The sequence below is a fragment of the Sceloporus undulatus genome, chromosome 3, assembly GCF_019175285.1.
Source record: "Sceloporus undulatus isolate JIND9_A2432 ecotype Alabama chromosome 3, SceUnd_v1.1, whole genome shotgun sequence".
NCBI classification, from domain to species: domain Eukaryota; kingdom Metazoa; phylum Chordata; class Lepidosauria; order Squamata; family Phrynosomatidae; genus Sceloporus; species Sceloporus undulatus.
Window position 1 is genome coordinate 47035517 of NC_056524.1, and position 16847 is coordinate 47052363.

Here is a 16847-nt window from a genome sequence, read left to right on the forward strand (position 1 = left end):
AGAATGGGTAAAGGAACAGCAGACATTTTACCTTTCTACTGAATGGATTAGTAATTACAAGATTAGTATCATCAGATCCAGATAAAATATATTCTCCCGTATCATTCCAGCAAATTGTATTCACCTGTGGACACATTTTTTAAAAAAAATTATTAATAGCAGAAAAGATTACATAAGCAACTGCAAACAAACCAACTATGTAACCTGATATACTAAGGTGTCCTTACATTTATTTTTTAAAAAATCCTCCTATAACCACAAAAAACCCACACACAGCAAAAGAAACAAATGGATAAAAATATCCTCTTGGCCACAATCCACATCTGAACGTAAATAATTTACTCTCCTCATGCAAGTACAAAGAATAACAACAAATATATCACCCAGAGAATATTACACTCTGTATCTAGAAGATTGTTGAACATCACTAATTTTTGCCTCAACTCCTCATACTTTAAGCCTGGTTCAGGCACAAGTATCTGTCCCTACATCTTCTAGAGTGAAGGTTAATGAAACAAATTTATTTCGCAAACTCCTTATCCATCTTTAGTATTCCTGACTCCACTGTCATCCAATGTAGAACTGTCCTGATACCTGACTTGCAACTCCTGACACATTTAAAGAATTCTTCATAGGTGGTCTTGATGCCATTAGCATTATGTTCCTTCTTTTTTATATTCATAATGCCTGCTTGCAGTTCTTTTGTGCAAGTTGTTCCTTTTTTGTTCTCCCTATTATTTTTTATTTTGTTTTAGCCATTTATATTCTGCCTTTCTCCCAATAATGGGACTCAAGGCAGCTAACATCCTATTTAAAACAATACATTTAAAAAAAATACAAAAGAATAGAAGTATAATAATAAGATTTTAAAAAATAAACAATTTATAAAGTTAAAACATTAGACACTAAAATTTATTAAAATACGAGACAGAAATCTTAAAAACAGCACTGTACAGCATTAAAAGCCCAATTCTAGTCATTTTCTATAGGCTTGCTGGCAAAAAGATGTTTCTACCTGGTGCTGGAAGGAGCTGAAGTATGGGGCCATCCCAGCCTCTCAAGGAAGAGAGTTCCAAATTCTGAGAGTAGACACTGAGGAGGCCATTCTCCTTGTTCCCACCAAATAAGCCTGAGAAGGTGGAAGGATAGAGAGAAGGACCTCTCCAGATGATCTTAGAGCTTTAATTTGCTCATGAAGGGAGAGATGGTATTTCAAATCACTTGGACACAGGCCATATAGGGTTTTAAAAGTCAAAAGCAGCACTTTGCATTGTGCTCAGAAACAGACCTGCAGCCAGTGGACTTGTTGCAACATGGGAGTTGTGTGTTCCCTGTAGCAAGTCCCCACTTAACAAATTTTATACATTATAATTTTATTTTAATAAGTTATATGAGCAAGACTTCCAGTTCTTGAAGTCAGTCTTTTTTTCTTGTTAACTACGTTATTGTCCCCTTAGGTCCATAACACACTGTTATGTTTTATTTCAAATAGAACATTGATATGAATGAAGGGGACTGTTAAATAAGAAGCTGAAAGAAAAAGTGAAAATGGTTAAATGCTTGAGGGTCACCCAAAACCACAATTATTAGCTAAAATCTGCACTAGAGGTCAAGAGGGGTAGTACAGACTCAAAACACACACAGAAATAATCCAGTTTGAGACCGTTTTAACTGCCCTGGATCAATTCTAGGGAATTCTGGGAGCTGTAGTTTTGTGAGACATTTAGCCTTCTCTGTCAAAGAGCTCTGGTACCACAATAAACTACAATTCTACTTCTTGTTCAAGCATAATTTTTAAATATTACTTTTTAAAAACGCAATGAATAACTTACACAGCCATCATGCACATTCAGTGTTGCTTCAAGTTTTAATCTTTGGATAAATTCTCTTCTTCCTAGAAAAAAAAGGAAAACATGAAAGAGGTTTTGTTACTGACAGAAGAACTTCATTTTAAAAACGGTTTGCATTTCCCTTATACAGCATTTCTACAGATGGTATCTCACTGCCTCTAGAGCTAAGATTTCTATAGGAGAATGTGAGCTTCCTTGAATGTCGTATGATTTGCTGGAAAATGGATCAGTTTCGTCTCTGCTCTCTCCAGCCAAGAATGCATTAAAATTCGGGTCCTGAAAGGAGAGCCATAGTGCACTATCATCACCCAATGTTTACGATATCAGAGACAATACGTACCCACCCCCAAATTGGAGCAGACTACCCTTCTGGCCTCAGCACTTAAAATGTCTTAGCTTTCCCTGGTGTCCCTTTCTTGAGAAATAGTACATCTCACATGTCCCTGATCTCTCCTCTAGTTTAATCTGCAAAGACAAAAATGAACACTGCCATGAGAGGTTTTTTTCTTTGCTTTAATGAAAACATCAAATGTAATGGAGATTTGCTATGATACAGTGAGAAATCTAGACTTTAAAGTACTATATTAGCTAGGCTGTATTTACTTGTAAGGAAGATCATCCAATTTTTCTCTCTATTTGTTTTTATATGCCTATTTCAGCTACTCTGTAATACTGGGGGGGGATCCTTCACCCCCAACCCATAAATATATTTGTTGTTGTTAATTGCTTTCAACAATTTAAAAAAAAGGGGGGTGATACACCCACAGTTTAGTGGATACAGCCAGATGAAAAAATTTAAAATGTCTAATCTACACATACCAACCTGTATTATATGTGAGAAGTTCTATTATAGAAATTCACCCTGCATTACAGGAATATTACAGGTAAATGTTTCCTCTATAGACATATCCATGTAATATAACAGAAAAATGCAAATCACATAAGTATTAGAGATTATTTCTGCAAATTTTAAGGTCAGAATTAATTAAAATGTTCTTTTTGTGAAGTATCAAGATGAGCTAGATGAGTTAATCACTGCAAATATCCAACTCATTCTCACCTGTGCTTCAACCAACCCAAGGAAATAAAACAGTCTACCTTGTGTTACTACCACAATACAGTAAAGCAATTTGTTGTTGGACTGGCTCTGAGCATTCGCCGGCTAAGGGGTTAGATCTCTTGAGAGCCAATCAAAACGAGCAGGAAATAGAACTGTTGCTCTGCAAGCAGGGCAGATGGCTGGCCCTTATATGCTTTTACAAATCCCACAGATAACCTGTACTGAATCTGTTACACACACTGGATCGCAGAAGGCACAACGACTGAGCTGAGACATTCTCTTTAAATCTTCAGTAGCAGTTCATCAGAAAACAAAAATGCAAACTCTGTTCTTCTGGTTGCCCTCATCTCCAAAAATGTAGTGTAGATGTGGCTTCTTCTGCTTCTTCCCTATCTGTATTTTCTAGATAATTATTTAATCTGATTTTAAATTAGTTCTGCTTTAGCTTTTTCATCTTCTTCTACAGTATCACTGTATCATTAGCAAATATTATATAGTAGCTAGTAATTATTTATAAGCATGCTAGCTTTTCCTTGAAGTTGACCATAACAGTTTGTTCTGCTAGACAGGCTTTCGATTATGAATGCAAACTACTTCAGAGAAATCCTTCCACTTTGTCTCTTTTGCAAACACAAGTACAACGCACATCATTGGAAGATGTGATGCCTGTAACAAGGTTAATGATTTCTTGTGATGCATCAATATACATCTCTCCAGCTCCAAAAGACTGTGTTGAACAGCTATGTCTAGGTAAAAGGCGAAAGATTTATACGCTCTGAAGAGAAACCAGAGTACTCTGGTTTCTCTTACAAACGAACAGCTATATTCAACACAAGAATATTTCAAGGGCAATTCAGAATGCAGAAGTTAAGCAATGCTGGCATGTGACAGCTCTGAAACTCAGAGTAAGTATCCTGAACACTGCAATCATTTTAAGTATCCATTTTAATTTCAAGAGCTGAAATTTATTTTGCTCCTATGTGCTCAAAAAAGAAGACTCCCCAAGTCATTCCTATTTTCTAAGTAGATTTGTTTGTAGAAATCTTCATGTCTTTATTACACTTTCAGACATACCATAGATCATAAATGACTGCAAAGCTAAATATAACCTTTCATGTTCAGTCACTGATAATGTTTCAAGTGCTGAGTGTTCAGAAGCTGAAGTAAATAATGTTGCAACAGATCAAAAACAAACAAATTCTAAAAAGATTAATCGAAAAGAAACAATTTAATTTTCGCTATAAAGCCAGTGCTAAATACTATCCACATTCATGGGTTTAAATAGTTTTTTTAATGTCCAAAAAAGGAACAATACCACAATTTCATTCTGATACCTTGTTCAAATCAGATTTCTAACTCCCATTTAAAGCATCTGTAAGTTGTGAAGCAGCAGGAATATACTCTAGAAGTGTGCCTACTCTGAATCCCAAGTGTGCCGATCAAATGGTTGTGTCATCCTACAGAAAATGCAATATTCAGCAAAGACCTCTCAGAAGACCTCTTAACTTTTTCAAACTGCAGTGGAGAGCTATTTTCAATTTAATGCCATTATATTACTAATGAACTCGATGGCTACCAGCCAATAATTCAATGCAAAGTTACAGCTCCATGGACATAACTGCCTGATTATGCTAGAAGGTAGGCAAGCTTGCAATCATGCTTACATAATTACGATTTCAATTAATGCTCTTTATGTTAAAAACACAATGCTCATAATGTCACACGCAGTTTTCAAAACATTATACTATCAGCATAATCTGACTTTTTTCCGCACTAAAATAACTTTACCAATTTTCTTATATTTATTGTGTTCTTTACTTTTTATAATGATTTCTCTGTAACATTTCAATTTACATTTAGTATTTTTATGTCTGAAAATAGACACACCTATAACAAAATTATATTTTAAAATATAATATTCTAGCTATTGTGATTCTTAATTTTATTTAGTGTGTTGTGAAACATTTTTAGGAACACAAAGGATGGCTTTGCAAAATGGTCCCTCACCTCACACAGCAAATAAGAGCTGGATGGGGCCAGAGAACACACTCCAACTCTAACAGTTCAATGAAGGTTGTTACAGAGTACAAGAAACAGCACACTGAAAGGCACATTGATTGCTGTACTCAAAGCTGATCAGATCACAACATGAAATCACTATTCATCATCACTAGTACCCTGAACACAACTTACAAGTATCACTAGTATGCTGAACACAACTTACAAAGCTCATTATTGCTATTGCCATCTGCAGACTACTTTTATCATCAAGTCAACAAAGGTCCAAAACACACTACAGAAATAATCCAGATTGAGAGTGCTTTAACTGCTCTGGCTCAATGCTGGGGAATTCAAGGAACTGTATTTTGTGAGACATCTAGCCTTCACTATCATATCTCTGGTGCCACAATAACAACAATTCCCATGATTGGTCTCAAACTGGATTATTTCTGCAGTGTGTTTTGGACCAAAGAAACATTCCTCTGTAATGATGTGATGAACACTTACAGAACCACTCAGGGGTGGTTTTGCCAGCTGTAGAAGTAGCTATATATACACAAAACTCAAACTTTGCATTACCCTTTCCCCCAATACTGATCAATATCCATGAGGATAAATGTAATTATTAATTAATTCCAACAAACCAGAGCAATTGCTCCTATGATAGTTTGAGACAAATATTCTCAGGATGGCACATACACTGCTCTTTCAGGTATATTAGTTGCCGCGATACCTATTCAAGAAAGGGCTTTCCAAATCAGCAAATCATTAGAAATGTACAGTACTGTATCCAAGTCAACCTTGTGTACAAGTCAAGGGTAGATTTGAGGGCCAAAATTATGGATTTTACTATGACCCATGGATAAATCAAAGGTAAAACTTAAGGGCATATAATAAACAAATCTTTCCCTCTCCTTTCAAAAATGTATAGAGGGAAGATATGTAGGAAGAGCTAAAGAGGAGAGGAGATGTTTATTTGAGGGTACATGTGTGTCAATGGCACTGCTGATGCTAAATGCCTATGTCTGTACAAATACAGATAAGGAAAGGAATATAAATGAGGGGGGGAATGTGACCTGAAAAGGGGGAGGAGGAAAATGAAAAAGCAAAGCGACCTGTCAAAAAAAAGAAGGTGATGAAGGATGGAAGGAGGATGGCTGCCTCTCTTCTTCCGGCTTGGGCAAGGCTGCCAGTGCTGCTTCCATGCCCCACCAAGGCAAGGAGGACTTCTCACCTCTGCCTCTTGACACTGCCTTTGCAATAGTACCTCAAGCCAAATTTTCTGGGTTGATATTTTGTCATCTGTTTCTTGAATGCCTTTGTTTTGGAGATGTCCCACATTAGTTACATGTTAGGATGAAGCAGTGACATAGTTTTTCTCTTGATATTCAGGGACATGTATGTTCTTTTGAATCATTTATCTGTTTCTTGGACATTAACAAATGGCCCATGGAAGTGGGTTTTCCATGCCCTTTCGACCGCTAAGAGACTCATACTGGGACCCTATTTTTCCCTCCATGTCCGACCCAACAAGGCTGGCAACGTTTGGAAGAATGAGGTATAAGCGAAATTTATATATTGGACATTTGGTCAGCTTTTGTAGACTAATGCTATTTTCTCTCCTTTTGTGGTTTTATTTTCCTGCTTTACTTGTCCTGAAACATTACTGCGTGTAACTGAGGTCCCTTTTGAATGTAAAATTTAAAAGTTATTAGAAATGTTTTTTTAAAAAGGATTTCTCACTCATCAGAAGAGCAGCCTAGAGCATTAAGACACAAACGCTACGGACTGAACCCAACTGACAGTCCCAACTAAGAGAAGACCAACTGAGTCAACGTAACGTACATAGATACTGACTTACATGGAACAGCCGATTCAATGGGTCAAGTCCAGTGGTGAGTAGTCACCGGGTCAGGTATTTATAATTTCGTTTACACAATTTAAAAAGCAACAGTAAACAACAACAATAACGCCCACAGCGTCAGAATCAGATGCCAAGGAAACGAGTTTAAGGGCTAAGGAAATCAAAGGTCTTGATCTGTAGCTCAAAGGATTAGTGTAAGGATGAGGTGAACCTTGGAAGAAGCGGAGCCCATAATCAGGACCCAGCAGCAGCCAGGGACCCACTTGGAAGGCGGGGGCATCCAAAGGAGGGTCTGCCCTGCTACGAAGCGCCAGACCTTGCTTCTTCTTTAAAGAAGAGGCTCTTTGAGTCTGTGCTAAAGGACAGTCCCAGGCCATCATCCCTGGGGTATATCCTGAACTCCTGGTTTCCTAGCAATCCGCATCACGGCCAAGGCTTCCATGGCTGGCACCCATCGTTCTTGGTGGGGTTTTCTTCCTGACGTTTCCCCAGCGTCTGTGGCATCTCCAGAGAAGGCTGGCCTGAAAGGAGTGAGTGGGGTATGCATAGCCTTTCCCAGGGGGACACACTATAGATAGACCCAACTCTGTCTCTCTCTCTCTCTCTCTCTCTCTATATATATATATATAATGGAACTCTGGGAGTTGGAGTTTGTTGTGGGGCCTCCAACTCCCAGAATTCCATCGCACAGAGCCAGACAACTAGTTAAAGCGCTTCCAAACCGGATTATTCCTCCTGTCAGTGACACCCAACCCCCCGTTTTCTCCCTTCCTCACCCAGGTACCGCCTCCTCAGCAGCCCAGGCTCCTCCAGCCCCAGGCTCCGCTTCCTGACGTCCCACAGGAGGTGAGGGCAGCAGCCCCGGGACATGGCCCCAAGCGTCGGCCGGGAAGAGGACATCAATAGCGGCGGAGGCCGGTGGCGGCGGCGGCGGCCCACCGCTTCGCCATGGCGACCCTTCTGCGCATGCGCGCTCAACAGCCCCCCAACGAAGAATAACCACCGTTTCACCTCTTCGACCCTCGCCCTCCCCGCCTCACACTCTGACACACAGATATATAAGCCCCGCCCCTCGACGTCGGCCCCGCCCACCGCCGCTTCGCGCGAGATATCTCGCGAGAGTACCACCCCCCGCCCCTGACTATTCTCGGCCCACTCTTGTGCTTTGGTATAAAATGGCGGATCTGGGCGCATGCGCGCTTCCCACTCACCCCCCCAGACACACTTGTTATGGCCTTTTCATTATGTAGACCTGAAGGGCTTTGACTCCACTCCATGCCATGCAGGAATACCCACAATCAAAGCACCGCCCCTGACAGATAATGGCAACGGCAATCATGCAGGGTTAGCTGTGTTGTTGGCCATTTAGAGTATGAAGCGGAAGGCCTTCACAGCAGGCACCCTTATAGTTTTTTGTGGGCTTTGGGTGCTATGCGGCCATGTTCTAGAAGAGTTTGTTCCTGGTGTTTTGCCAGCATCTGTGGCTGGCATCTTCAGGGAATGTTCACTCTCTGAAGATGGCAGCCACAGATGCTGGCGAAACGTTGGGAATAAGCTCCTCTAGAACAGTCACACAGCCCAAAAGACCCACAAAAATCCATCAGTGATGCCTTTATTGGCCAACTGAAATGCACAGTCGCCAAGGTGAGGGAGACAAGACCCCCATGAATGTGGGAAAACAGCAAATAACCAAAACACTGTGGTTTTACCTGAGAGAACACCTCTCTAGGAATCTCTAGGTCCTCCAGTACAACTCTGTGGTCAATATCTGCCAGACACTGACCACAGAATTGCTCTGGAGGAGCTACAAATGCTTAGCAGAGTGTTCTTCCCAGGAATCTAGGTCCTTCAGTGCGGCTTTTGGTTAAAGTTGACCACAGTGTTGCATTGGAGGACCTACAGATTCCTAGAGGGAACATATTAATAAAATCCATGGATAATCAAAGCCACAAAAGTCAAAGCTGCAAATGTGGAGAGACGAATGTATATACTTGTTGCAAGCTTTTGAAGCTCCATGGGCTTCTTCATCAGGCTAGACGTTACAAACCAAACAAGAGAAGAATAAAAAACAGTTGGAGAAGTTTGTCAGATGCCTGCATGTTGTTTCAGTCCTTAGTAAAGATGTATATTAGGGAGGATAGCAATAGCAGCTTCATTTATATACTGCTTCATACCACCTAAGTACTCCCTAAATTGTTTACAAAGTGTAAGCTAATTGCTCTCTATCAAGCTGGGGACTCATTTTAGTGACCTTGGAAGGATGCAAGCCTGAATCGAGCCTGAGCCTCTCTGGCTGGTATTGAACTCACAACCCTTATGGTTTAAGGGTGAGTGGCTGCAATACAGGCATTTAACCACTGTGCCGTGGCCATCCAGCCTCTGCTTAAAGACCTCCAAGGAAGGAGACTCCACTACACTCCAAGGGAGTGTGTTCCACTGTCAAACAGCCCTTACTTTCAGGGAATTCTTCCTAATGTTGAGCTGGAATCTCTTTTCCTGGAGCTTGCATCCATTGCTCTGGGTCTCAGTCTCTGGAGCAGCAGAAAGCAAGCTTGCTCAAACCTCAGTGTGACGTTTCAGTGGTCGCTTTGGAAAATGGCTGTTATTTTCCCCCCTTCCGTCACATTCTCTCACACTTGCAGTGGTTCCCAAACACTGGTCCTCCTGATGTTTTGGACCTCAGACCCCAGAATTCCTGGCTGTTGGCCAAGCTGACTGGGGCTTTTGGAAGGTGAAATCCAAAAGGCCTGAAGTACCCAAGTTTGGGAATCCCTGCCTCAGAGCAAAGAGAAACACAGGGGAGGGAGTGGACCGCCACCCTTGACTGTGTTTTACCAGTCCAAAACACATTGCAGAAACAATCCAGCTTGAGACCACTTTAACTGCCTTGGCTCAGTGCTAGGGAATCCTGGGAACTGTAGTTCTGTGAGATATCTAGCCTTCTCTGTCAGATTACTCTTTGGTGCCATGACTAACTACACTTCCCAGGATTCCCTAGCACTGAGCCAGGGCAGTTAAAGCGGTCTCAAACTGGATTGTTTCTGCAGTGTGTTTTGGACCACAGTTTTAAAACGAGTCGTGTAGGGAAAGCTGCGTGGTTTGAAAGTGTTGGACTGTTATAATTATTGCATTACAACGGGGCTAGGTCGCTTTAACTGCTCTGACTGTCTGCAACTCCTGTTGCATTTTGGGGTTTGTAGTTCAGTGAGGCCTGAGAGCTTTCTGGCTGAATGCTGCAAATGCCCTTGGTTTTCTAACTGTTGGTTGCTTTTGTTCTGATAATAAAATACATTCAAAAATGGGGGGAAAGACCCACAAAGGATTATCAATAAGTCGGAATAAACTGCTTGAAGGTCCACGACAAGAAAGTGTAAGGACTTTCCCGCGAGGAAGGGCAAAGTGAAAGGCCACCTCTAGGCAGCCATGTTTGTTGCCAGGCTTCTTTGATGGAAATAATGGCTTCAGACTCGTCATCGACCCTCGCCCGCTGCTGCCGCTGACGTCATAAAAAGCGGACGCCCCCTCCCCCGCCCCGCTGTCATCGACGCCGGTGAGCTGAGCGTCTGGAGCGGCGCTGTCCAATGGCGAGGCGATCGGCTGCCGAGGCCCCGCCCCTTGCTCCTCCAGGGAGCCAATCGCAGAGCGGGAAAAGGGGCTCGCCCCACTAGAACACTGAAGGAAGGACAGGGCCTCCGCAGAGTGTAGGAGGAAAAGGACAGGGACAGGTCGAAGCTCCCTCCAGACGAAAGGATGGCGGGCGCCGCAGCCACGGGGTTCCGCGCCTCCTACCACCGCTTCCTGGACCGGATCGAGCTCATGCTGCATCCCCGGCTGCGCCCTTTGTACAACCACCCGGCAGGTAAAGCGGGAGCAGGGAGGATGCGGTGCCCTTTAAAAGAATTTAGGACTTCATCTCCCAGATTCCCAGGCCATTGGCCAACGTGGCTGAGGCTTCTGGGAGATGGAGTCCAAAAGGCTCTTAAAGGGCACACCGTTTGGGGACCACTGTCCTAAATGCAAAGGAGGGCCAGGCATTCAGAACACCATCCCAAAATAGAGGACATTCCAGGGAAATGGAGGACATGGCCATGGAAAGGAAAGCTAAAGACACTTATAGAAATGTAAACTCATGCTTCTTAGGCTCAAAATGCATATTATTATTAATATTAGTATTATTATGTTCATTTGTATCCCACCTTCCTCATAGCGCAGGGTCTCTAGGCGGCTTACAAGTTCAAACACTATAAAACACGCAAAATACAATGAAGCAATTCAAACAATTAAAAAAATATATGTAAAAAGGCTCAGTGTCTCACAAAACTACAGTTCCCAGAATCCCTAGCATCTTGCCTGGGCAGTTAAAGTGGTCTCAAACTGGACTATTGATGCCCTGTGTTTTGGGCCTGTGTAGGGTTGCCATCCAAACCGGGACAAATGTAGGACAAGGTTTTAAAATGTAGGACCTTTTTTTTTAAATTCCTGGCCAGGAAATTAAAAAAAAAAAGTCCTACATTTTTAAACCTTGTCCTCCTTCTCCTCCCCAGCTTGGGAGGAAGCCTCGGCCTGCTCCCAGGCCGGGAAGGAGGCGGGGGCCGCTCCTCATCACGGCGATTGCCGCAATGGCAGGCAGCCTCCTCCCCTGCCTTGCAGAGACCTTGGAGGACCCTGCGGCCGGAGCTCCGACCGCGGAGCCGCTTCCAGGGCCTCTCTGGGGGGGCGTCCTGGGGGCGGGGCCAAACTGGGGCGGGACCATGCATACCCGCCCCAAATTGGGAAATTCCCACCCCCAGGTGGGATATGGCAAGCCTAGGCCTGTGTGACCTTGGGTCTCACTGGGTTGTGGGATAAAAGGCAGGGAGAAGAACCGTCCATCTGGCCCCATACTTCTTGGCCAGATGACAAGCAGCTCAGACAAGGAGTAACAAATACTTTTCCAGTGCATAATGGGGGAGGTTTTGTGAAGGGTCTGTTTGGGACGGGAGTCACAATGTCATCCTGTATTTCGTGGACCGAGGGGCCGGAGAGCAGGCCTACATGACCTGGAAGATGTCAACGCAGTTCTCCTGTGCTCCTTCCTCTCCCTGTAGTTTTATGGGTTTTGTCAAGAATAAACAAAGGTGTGTAAAAGCTGCAGTTTTGTTCATCCTCTTCATTAACACACATGACAGATCCCTTGTCTGTCTCATGAGTAGGAGAGAATTAGGCTACCTAGACGGAAACAGGATTTCTCTGAAGATGGCGAAACGTCAGGAATAAACTCTTCTAGAACATGGCCCCATAGCCCAAAAAACCCACAAAAATAACTATAGAAAGAGGGTTTCTTTGCAAGCCATAGCCATGCAGGGAAAGAAGAAAAGACCAGTGGCACCTTCTGAATGAAATTCATTCTACAGTACTTTTAAAAATACTGGATGTCCATTCTCCACTGCAACTCTTGAACTTAGATGGTCTAGGCCAGGTTTGCAACTGTTTTCCTCTATTAAGGTGTTTTTTGTGAAGGAGTGTTTCTTTAGTGTGGCGGTTCTTCGAAAGGTGACTTGTCTAGAAAAGGTTAACTGTAGATGCATTGCCCAGAGCCCACCCAGAGTTAAGAGTGACCCACATGACTGACCCACAGTAGTATTTCTATTTCAACCCTAGAAGAAATAGACCATTTCTTTTTCTTCCCTCTATCTAGACTCTCTTACAAAGATGTTCTTTATTTCATGGCCTCTTACAGGGTATGTTTTCAGTGGTACGTTTCCTTGACTTCTTCTCAACATTTACAAAGTCATTCTGATGCTTAATATCTGTCAGCAACAAGATGCCTGTCAAATATTGTGTCATTTTAGGTTACAAAATACAAAAAGGAGGTTGTTGACATCTCCATTGCTCCCTCGCTTTAGAAATGCTTGGGGCTTAATCAAAACTACAAGACTAGAAGTTCAAGTGGGATGTATATTGCAAGTCAGGAGAAGCACTGCTAGGTCCAACAGTGTAAAAGAAATAGGGAAAAAGAAGACTTACCTGGAGAACACAACAAAAGAGATACTCATGAAACTAACAAAAGGAAGCAATAAGAAATGGGAAAGTATACATATTTTGGAAGTCTATTGAAACATCAAGCCCAATAATAAACAAATCTACAGAAATAATACTAAATTCTATGTTAGAAGTGATTAGGAAAGCAACTTGAACCTACCAGTGTCCTAATACCTTTATACAATTCTATGATGTAAGCATGATTGAAATACTATGTGCCATCTCTGTACCTTAAAAAGGAATACCTTCAAATTGGAACCTGCATCCAAAAAGATGGAAGCACATCTCCCATGAGAAAAGGTTACATTTAGACTGTTCCAAGGTAAAGAAAAGGGGAGACCCAGAAGGGGGGATGAAGTTGTCTAAAATTATGCATAGTGTGGGGAAAATGGTAAACTGGATAAGGATAAGCTTTTCTCATAATAAGTAACAGAAACAACTTCTTTATACAATGTCTAGTTAACCATGCAATTTACTACCTCAAGATGTTATAGATAGCAGATGCCTGAACACACCTGCAAAATATGCCGGCATGGGGATGTGGTGTTTAGATGATTTTGCCGCTTCTTTTTGGGCTGTAAAAACACCTGATTGGGGCCACAGCATGTGGTTGCTGTGGCCCTGATCCGGGGCTCAAAGGAGCAGCGTCAGGCTGCCCCTTTAGGACTGTTTATACCAGCCCTAACACAAGATAAGGCTATCATTGTTTACTAAAGAGCATGGTTATATATCACCTCTAGTATGGGAGGTGATAAAGCTATAGAATAGCAGTTCCTGAGAAACACAGAAAGCAAGGTGATATTGCACTCCTGTCACTTGTGGGATTCTCATAGCTGATTTGTCAGTGTGCGAACAGAATACTAGGCAGAGAAAGCTTTTCATACCACCATTATATTCTCACTGCACTTATTAACTACAATATTCCTTTGGATTTACTCACAGCAGAAAAGGGAAAACTATGACTAATCTTCTGTCCGTATCTGTAATCCATTCTCAAACAACCTGCTTGTTATCTTTCTTCTTCTATCTGAAACTAGCTTTCTTAGTTTTCGTATCTTTCCACTATGCTGACATTTGAGCCTTTTGACCTGGACTATATAAAGAGAAGAATTACCATTTTCTTTCTCTGTGAAGAACTTGACGTCTGCTATAACAAAGAATCTTACTTTTATTGGAGGCTTATTAAGTATAACACAATTTTATGCCTGTTACACAGAAAAGAAATACCATGGAACAGCAAAGGTGATATAGGCCCGTTTCAGATGGGCAAAAAGTATGAACTAGGTACGTACTAGGGTTAGGAAAGGGCGTCCTTTCCGGACGCCCTAACCCTAGTATGTGCCTAGTACGTACAAAATGGTGGCGCCCATTCTACATGGACACCACCATTGGGACGTCACGACCGCGCCACCTCCAAACGGGGCGGCGTGGAAGTGACATCCTGGCGCCACGCGAGGGCGCCTGGGGTGCCCTTTCTGCGGTGCCAGAAGGAGCTCCGAAACGGAGCTCCTTCCTGGGTTTGTGGCGCTGGCACAGCCTTTACATGGCTGCGCCAGTGTCACAAAAGAGAAAGGCGCCAAGCAGCCCCTTTCTCTTCGTCCCCACTACTGTTGGGTGTTCACCCCTTTCCAGGCTGCGGGGAAGCGGCGGATCGAGGCCTCAGAGGCTGCCGCTACGGCAGCTGAGGCCCCAATCCGGCGAGGAAAGGGGCAGGAACAGGCCGCCCCAAAAGGGCGGTCTGTAAATCACCATAGTTTAACCCCAAAGTCTGCTGTCAGAAATGTGTGTGTGTGTGTGTGTGTGTGTGAGAGAGAGAGAGAGAGAGAGATGTCCTCAAAGAGTCGTCTCCCCTGCAATCAAACTAATGCTTTCTTGAATCCCGCCCCCCCCCTCCCAATCAAACTAATGCTAACTTTCAGGGTGGTACAGAGACAAATAGTGAATTATTTGGCAACTGGTGTGGATTTTTTTTTTTTTTAAGTGGAAAGCCTAATTTCAAGTTTGCATAATTGTGGACTACAGTATCCCATGACTTAGTTGTGATATAGTGACTCATTCAAATCATTTGAGTCTAATTTCAAATTCTATATGCAAAGGGATCTTGTAGCACCTTTGAGACTAAGGGGCGAACCAGATTGCCCCTTTGTGCTGCTGTCTGGGCAACTTCAGAGCACAGCATTTTGACGCTGCACGCTCCAAAGCCAGCTTCCAGCTGCTCGGCTGCCTACACATGTGTCGGCTTCCAGGCACTCCAACGGTGTGCCAACAGGGTGGGAAAAGCCATCTTTTTGCGAGCACAAAAAGGAGCAGCTCTCTGCCATTCCTTTTCCGGCCAGCAGAAAGGTGGATTGGGCCAATCTGTCTTTGAAAGGGGTGGTTTGAAACCACCCCTTTGGGCGGTCTGTTTTACCCCTTACTATGTGAAAAAAGTTGCAGCATAAGCTTTCATAGAATTAGGCCTGTTACAGACTGCCAAAATAAAGCTGCTTCGGGTCTCTTTAGAGGTATGCTATTTAAATGATGCATGGGTCCTAAGAGTCCGGAGGTTGCACCAAAGCCACACTCCATTCCTAAGCACTGGAGTGCAGCTTTGGTGCAGCTTCCAGATTCTTGGGATGCATGCATCATTTAAATAGCATACCTCCAAAGAGACCTGAAGCAGCTTTATTTTGGCAGTCTGTAACAGGCCTTAGATACATCTTAGGAAGTAGACCTAATACTGATATTTCATACTGACATGGCTATGTCTCTGAATTCTACAAATTCTATAGGTAGCCTTACAGAAGCTACCTTCAGGCTACCAATTCAGGCTGTCATGTTTTATGATGGGTTTAACCTCACTTAGCAAATTAGTGTTTTGTTTTGTTTTTAAAGGAAGGCACCTAAGGACTGACAGTGGGAAGATAACAGACTTTCTCCAAATTTCTTTCTCTCATGTCATCTTCATCTTTCTAGAATAATGTATCCATGCATTAATAGCTTGATGGTCATAGATCTGGAAATGCCCATTCTAGAAACCAATGTTCTTACAGTCGTTCACAAGCATCAACTAGTCTGTGGAGGAAAGTTTTAAGTTTTCTGTTTGTTGAACTGAGCACCCAGTCCTACCTGCTGATGACGTTTATGCATATTTTCAGATTCTGTGCCAAGATACAAATACATTCTGTCCTTCGTACAGGTCATTTTGATGGCCTACTTTGATAAGTGACATTTGCCCTAGAACACAAACTTCAGTATCTGAAGCAAAGCCTTTATTTCTGGTTTGTCAACCACTCACTGTAATTATTGATTAGTTTATTTCACGTCTAAAACACTCTGCAGAAATAATCCAGTTTCAGACCACTTTAATTGCCTTGGCTCAGTGCTCTGGAATCCTGGGAATTGTAGTTTATTGTGGCACCAGAGTTCTCTAACAGAGAAGGCTAAATGTCTCACAAAACTAGCATTGAGCCAGGGCAGTTAAAGCAGTTTCAGATTATTTTAAATTTGATTTTGGTAGCAGAAAGGCATGGCTTGGTGCTTTCTGTTTGTCCCTGCTGAAGCTCTGCGCTGAAAACTTTATCAAAAGTATCATGAATAACCACAGCCTCTGTCTTCAAAGAAATCTGTATACTTATGGGAAGTATATTTGGGGAGTATTTTAATACTGTAAGGAGAGTAAACCCTTAATGGTTAAAAACAGCATGTACGTTTATATGCACTAAGTGAACTAAAGGTAGATTAGGATCTGCTGGTAGATCTCTGTGTCTAATTTGCAGTAGATCAGCATAGCCAGGGATGTAGCCAAGGGGGGTGTCACCATCCCAGTGACCTATGGACTCCAGAGATTTCTAGTTTTGCAAGGTCTTTACCCTTCTCTGTCAGAGTGCTGGTGCCTCACAAAACTACACATCCCAGGATTCTGTAGGATATAGCCATGGCAGTTAAAGTGGTGTCAAACTGCATTATTTCTACAGTGTAGATGCATCTGGAATGGATATTTTATTAGTCTGTTCTTGTCTTTCTGTCAGTAAAGTGGGGATCATCTGTACTTCTTTCTCTCATATGTTGC

The 16847-nt window shown here is 42.6% G+C and overlaps 2 protein-coding genes across 7 annotated transcripts in view; one reads left to right on the top strand and one right to left on the bottom strand.

The window, feature by feature from the left end:
* DCAF6 (DDB1 and CUL4 associated factor 6) overlaps nt 1-7821 on the bottom strand; it is a 67956-nt gene extending 60135 nt beyond the window's left edge. For 2 of the 6 annotated variants that reach the window (XM_042457570.1, XM_042457567.1), the window contains exons 1-3: nt 7552-7819; nt 1833-1894; nt 32-124 (exon numbers count right to left, since the gene is read on the bottom strand). In XM_042457570.1, coding sequence (XP_042313504.1) covers nt 32-124; nt 1833-1894; nt 7552-7675 — 279 coding nt within the window. In that variant the 5' untranslated portion in view covers nt 7676-7819. Of the gene's footprint in view, nt 1-31; nt 125-1832; nt 1895-7551 lie in introns of all 6 variants that reach the window. The other 4 variants (XR_006102878.1, XM_042457569.1, XM_042457568.1 and 1 more) reach the window with 4 other exon arrangements.
* A 2617-nt stretch (nt 7822-10438) lies between these two features.
* MPC2 (mitochondrial pyruvate carrier 2) overlaps nt 10439-16847 on the top strand; it is a 26703-nt gene continuing 20294 nt past the window's right edge. The window contains exon 1 of the mRNA XM_042457670.1: nt 10439-10634. Coding sequence (XP_042313604.1) covers nt 10526-10634 — 109 coding nt within the window. The 5' untranslated portion in view covers nt 10439-10525. The remainder of the gene's footprint in view (nt 10635-16847) is intronic.